This window comes from Mixophyes fleayi, chromosome 1 (genome assembly GCF_038048845.1).
Source record: "Mixophyes fleayi isolate aMixFle1 chromosome 1, aMixFle1.hap1, whole genome shotgun sequence".
NCBI lineage: Eukaryota > Metazoa > Chordata > Amphibia > Anura > Limnodynastidae > Mixophyes > Mixophyes fleayi.
In genome coordinates, this window is record NC_134402.1 from 125285246 (window position 1) to 125291245 (window position 6000).

Sequence of the window (6000 nt, forward strand, 5' to 3'; positions counted from 1 at the left end):
GGCTGGCCAGCCTCAAAAAAATCCATCGCAAGATGGATTACGTCTACCATCAGACAAGCATATATAAAGGCTAACCGTCCTGTGCCGGAGAGACTTACGGCCCATTCCACCAGATCGGTAGGGGCTTCGTGGGCAGCAAGGAATGGAGCTTCTGCAGACCAGCTTTGCAGGGCAGCCACCTGGTCCTCTGTCCACACCTTTACAAAATTTTATCAGTTTAATGTTTTTGCATCAGCTGATGCAGATTTCGCTCGTAGTGCTTTACGAGCGGGATTTTCAGAGTAGTCCCACCCTTAGGGGGCTGCTTTAGAACGTCCCCATGGTAAGCAGTGTCCCCCAGACCGGATGAAAGAGAAAAGAGGATTTATGTACTTACGTTAAATCCGTTTCTCTGATTCCGTCTGGGGGACACTGCGATCCCTCCCTTCTGTTTTCTTCTGTGTGCTCTTGTTTGACTGCCCTTTTTTATCCTGGGACTTTTTAAAACTAACTGGACAGGAAGGGGCAGGGGGATTGTAGAGGGGAGGGGTCTGCCAGCAGTCAGGGCCAGATTAAGGAAATGGAGGCCCCTGGGCTAAGGAGGCCTCCATTCCCCTGTGAGGGCCCCCCATGATCCGAGCCCCCCCCCCCCCCCCCCCACCCCGGTGAACCAAGCCGCCCCGCCTCCAAGGCACTAACCTTCTTCTCCTTCTGGTATTGCAGTCCTTCCCCGGCGCGCTGTACGCTCTTTACTGAGGAAATCTCGTGAGAGTGAGACTCACAAGATCTCCTCAGTAAGGAGACTACAGCGCGTCGGAGAAGGACCGCAGTGAAAGTGCTCAGCAGCATTGATCGCGCCGGGGGGAGCCCCCGACCGGTCAATACTGCTGAGCACTTTCAAGGGCCCCCTGGATGCCCGAAGGCCCCTGGGCTGTAGCCCAGTTAGCCCTATGGTTAATCTGGCCCTGCCAGCAGTACTAAAAGTTAACTAGTTAGGTGCCAACTCCCAAGCTCCCCTCCACAACCCCATGGTAAGCAGTGTCCCCCAGACGGAATCAGAGAAACGGATTTAACGTAAGTACATAAATCCTCTTTTTTATGTAATAAAGGTTGATAATTTTGAATTCCATGAACTCATTATTTTTGAGATTAGTGTCTGTTTCCAGCGCTGTTTTGCTGCATTTTTATAATTTAATTTTGTTTGAGAACTCACAGGTTCTCAATTCAGCTGCAGGAACTAAGCCACTAATAACGCTGTGTTTTACATGCAATCTAGTTTTCAGCACCCGGGAATATTTTGGTGATATATCTAATTAAGCTTGTTCGGTTATCTTGACATAAATTAGCCTGGTTCACAATTTTATCTTTACACTAAGTGGCAGGTGGGGTATTTTCCCCCCTGTCCATGCACTGTCCTGGGGCCACTAAGTTTGGACTGTGAGATTTATTTTTTCAGTTTCCATTTAAGTATTTTCCAGGAGACTTGTTCTGTAGTTTAGCGCCCCCTTCAAGCAGTAATCTCCAGTGGGATGGTAGCCAGCCCCCCCGGGCAGCAGCCATCTTGCTGCCACAGCTAGACCTCTTTAACCCCTACTGTGGAACTTTTGCTTTCTGGGGCCTCCATGGGGCAGCACAAGGGCATGTTTTATTAAAATCCTGCCATCTTTACTGGAAAGGGCTCCGACACTGCTGCTCTCCAGTCCCCACATGGGGGACTATGTATTACAGCAGCCAAATACTGCTGACCCTCAACTCTTTAACTTGCTCCTGCGAACCTTTGACATAGGGGCGCAGAAGGCACCCCAACACTGTTGTGATTCACACTGGACTAATTGGGATAGGGAGACCCACCAGAACACAAATTCTCCGATCCTTGCAAACGGGAACTGGAGTGGCAGCATAACTCCAGTGGGTGTACCCTAATTCCAACTGGACCAACAGGGTAAATGTCAAACTTATTTCAATTGAAAACTAAAACATTTTAAATATTTATACATGTGCCTCCATTTCTTTTCATACAGTTTAACCCTTAGGTTGATGTAGCGCTGGACATTAGACTGAAACGTCTCCCACAGAACGTACAGGGTGTGAGGTAAAGGGGTACCCAGTCACAGTCAGATTCGGCAGCATTTTTGGAATCTGACCAGAATGATGCCTTCCACCACTCTAATTATTATGGATCATAGAACTGTTCCATGTATGTTTTCTAATTGCCTTAATACAGTCCTGCAAATCAATGCCTTATTTGATAATTTAAAGGTACAAATGTAGATTTGGGTGGGGATAACAAGCCATTCATTAAAAATATGTTGTCTTGTATACATGTACCCTGAGATGACCGTACTTAACAATCTTTCTTTTTGTCTGCTATGCTTCTATATCTTCACTCCAAACTATTCATGTAACAACCTGCCCCCTCCACTTCCACAAAGGCACTCCTCTGCCTTACTGCTGTGCCTCTTACATTCTACCATCCATTCATTTAGTGGGCAGGTCAAACAAATGGAGATAATCATACAAATAGATTTCCTGGCCAAACTGATCAATGTCACATTTGGGGGTAAATGTATCAAGCTGAGAGTTTTCCAGTGGGTTTGAAAAACCAATCAGATTCTAGCTATCATTTATTTAGTACATTCTACAAAATGACAGCTAGAATCTGATTGGTTGCTATAGGCAACATCTCCACTTTTCAAACCCACCGGAAAACTCTCAGCTTGATACATTTACCCCTTGATCAGATTCTGACCAAGGACTCATCCTGGGACATCACACACAGCTATTTCAAGTACATTTCTAAAATGGTCAGATTGCCTGGTGAAATCATTACAGAAAGACTCCTATTACTAGTAACAAATACAGTACAATTATAATGTTTATGAGATTACTGATCATTGTTCTACAATGCATGAGCCTGTATTTAAAAACAAATCATAATCGGCTAGCTTGTGGTGATTTATCCACTTTAAAATGTGTTCTGTGCAGATTGATCATTTTCTAGAACACTTTCCTTGACTGGCAAGTCATACTGATGTATATATAAACCACTATAGTAGTAAATGAAGGATTGACGCCTTCTCTTGCTTTCCTCTGGAAGGAGCTGCAAATTCATGAAGGAAACACAGACTTTCTGATCCCCGAGTATCGCTGTATTCTGGAAGAGGCTGAGAAGCTCCAGGATGAATACAAGAAGCAGCCGGCACATCTCGAAAGGCTTTATGGTGAGGTTTCTCAATGCCCATAATTAATGTTTTATCAGAAAGACATTGCTAAATTACTTATGCTGAGTATCTTGGTGCGTAGATATCACTTATTTTTCTTTAAAGTGTGGCCTCTGCATGCTAATGATTCATTACCCTGTAATGTTATTAATTGCATGGCCAAGCTTAAAGGACCAGAAAATGAGAAAAAGTAGACAATGTCCCAAGTTTGCTTATGTCTGTTCCCTTGCACTAAGCACAATAGAACACTGCAGATTTCTGAGATCAGAATTCCTTTTATTATCACTTAATAGTGGTATGCCGTGATCACCAGTAAATCGAATCAGCAGAGCTATATATTTGAAATAACATTGCTTATGGTGTGAACACAATTTGAATTGTAACGTTTAATGTCACATTTTATACATAAAGCATAATAATAAATATAGCAATACACAATTATATACAGTTCAGATAAACCTGGTTCAGGATTTTTGTAATTAAGGTCCCTTCTGCCATAACTCCAGAGCCGTAACTTAGAATTCTAGCACCTGGGGCGAGAAAGATAAATGCCGCCTCCCTAGCACTCAATTTTCACCAAATAAACCTAAAATATTCCTAAATTGCACCCCCATTCAGCGCTGCGCCCTGAATCCAGGTGTTAAACATGCTCCAAGGGGCTACTGATGCTTGGGATCCAACCAGTGGGTCACCCTTTAATGTTCATAGCTAGTCTGAGCCTACTCAGAAAATGGATTAGTAGTTGCCAACCTTAAATGGTCAGAGTTCACAGAAGCACAGTATTTCCAATGGAAAAGTATAGCATCAACACTACTGTCAAAAACGCATTCCTGTGTTGATTTTTAAAATGGCATATCCTGAATCATTGTTAAAACCTTAATAAATAAGCATAATAATCTACAGCTATATTTAACTTATGTTTATCGTTGTGGCTGGCGCTCATCCCATGGAAAGCAATGTGATGCATTTGTTAAACTAGTCCAATTTTGATATTTTGGACTACATACACCTAGTTATACCAGTATGAACTATGTACTGGAATGTGCATCCTGTATTTGGCCCTCTTCGCTTCCCTCTTCTCCCACCCATGTAAAAAAATGTTGGAAGACACATTAATTAATCTGAACCATTGTTGCTAGAAGTGGTTCATTGTCTACTAATTAACACATCTAAGTGAGTAAATGGTCCAGCCTGTGGTGACACATTCTAATTCTATTGTTTTTGTTTGGTAGGTATGATCACAGACCTCTTCATTGACAAGTTCAAATTCAAAGGCACAAATGTAAAAACAAAAGTGCCTCTCTTGCTGGAGATTTTGGACAATTACGACCAGAATGCACTGATGACTTTTTTTGATACTGCTTAAAAAGTTTAAAACCGTTGAGAGTACAATGAATTATGGCAATTATGTACAGTATTTATTTTACAGGGTAGACTGCGTCCCTGTGACTCCTATTGTTTGTATTAGTTTATTCCTTCCTGAAAGTTAATATGATTTCGACATGGTATTTCTTAGGTTAGGAGCTTTCCAAATTGTTTGTTGCCTTCATTTATGCAATTAAATCTAATTAACAATACAAAGGTTTAGAGTCCAGCCAATGTGTTGGGAGCTGGGTGCACAATTGTCAGAGAGTTTCAATAACAATTGAGTCATATGCACAGAGTGAATGTTTTTTTTATTTTTATTGTAACCTATTCAGAAGTCTAAAATGTGAAAACAACACACCGTTTACGACTTTCTCAGAGATTTCAGCAGAATTATTATTAGGACCTTTTGTTGCAACAGAAACACTTCTGTTCATTATAATACATAAAAATGTGAGGCTGTATAGTTATATTTTTGACCAATTGAAGACTATAAGTTTTGAATATGTGTTTGTAGATGTGAAATGCTACATTGTACCTTTACATTTCAGTTGTGTAATTACTATTTAGTGCAATGCATTAAACTTTTTTATTCGTTGTACTTATTTAACATCCGTTTTAGAATTGTAGGATTGAGTAATAAATGCTTTTGGTTGTTGGATCATATCTACACATAATATAGAGCAAATACAGCTCTTAAAATAGTCATGATGGGATGTAAAATGCAGCAGGTTTTGGGGGGAGCAGAATGTAAGGTAAAGAATGCTACATTTCTTGTTGCAGTGTCTGAATACCAGGTGAACTTGCTTTTTGTTTAAGCAGCAAGAGAGATACCATTTTAGTTATCATGTAAGACTACATAACTATTAGTCACACACACCCTTGGGTCAATCTGCAAAATGGAATGTGCCCGAGTTAAGTCCATTTTGGTCCTTTCTCTGTGGTCATGTGATAAGCTGTTACTTGTATACACAGGAAATAATCAACATCAACATCAACATCATCATCATAATCATCATTATTTATTTATATAGCGCAACTAATTCCGTAGCGCAATAATGAGGAATGATTAGTGTTTTAGCTGCAGTTTATATCTGGTCAGTCTAAACGTATGGTCTCTGCAGTAAAGTTTTGTATAGATGTTTGTCAGAATGAGCGTATTTTGTGTAATAAAATTATAATGCAGGATTAACATTAGTATCACATATTCCACCATTTGTTCATGAGAATCACTGCAGCAGTCTACGGTTAATATTTCCCATTACTTCAGCCAAAATAAAATAATTATAATTCTCATTTCTTATAGGCAGAAAAAAATATTAATTTTTTTTATATATTTTTTTGGGATAGCACGATGGCTAAGAGTTTAGCATTTCTGCCCTACAGCACTGGGGTCATGAATTCAATTCCCAACCATGGCCTTATCTGTGAGGAG

General features: G+C 40.6%; 1 protein-coding gene across 2 annotated transcripts in view; it reads left to right on the forward strand.

The window, feature by feature from the left end:
* BBS7 (Bardet-Biedl syndrome 7) overlaps nucleotides 1–5166 on the forward strand; it is a 37681-nt gene extending 32515 nt beyond the window's left edge. For both annotated transcript variants that reach the window (XM_075200317.1, XM_075200316.1), the window contains exons 20-21: nucleotides 3077–3200; nucleotides 4433–5166. In XM_075200317.1, the coding sequence (XP_075056418.1) occupies nucleotides 3077–3200; nucleotides 4433–4566 (258 nt within the window). In that variant the 3' untranslated portion in view covers nucleotides 4567–5166. The remainder of the gene's footprint in view (nucleotides 1–3076; nucleotides 3201–4432) is intronic.
* Nucleotides 5167–6000: the final 834 nt, after the last annotated feature.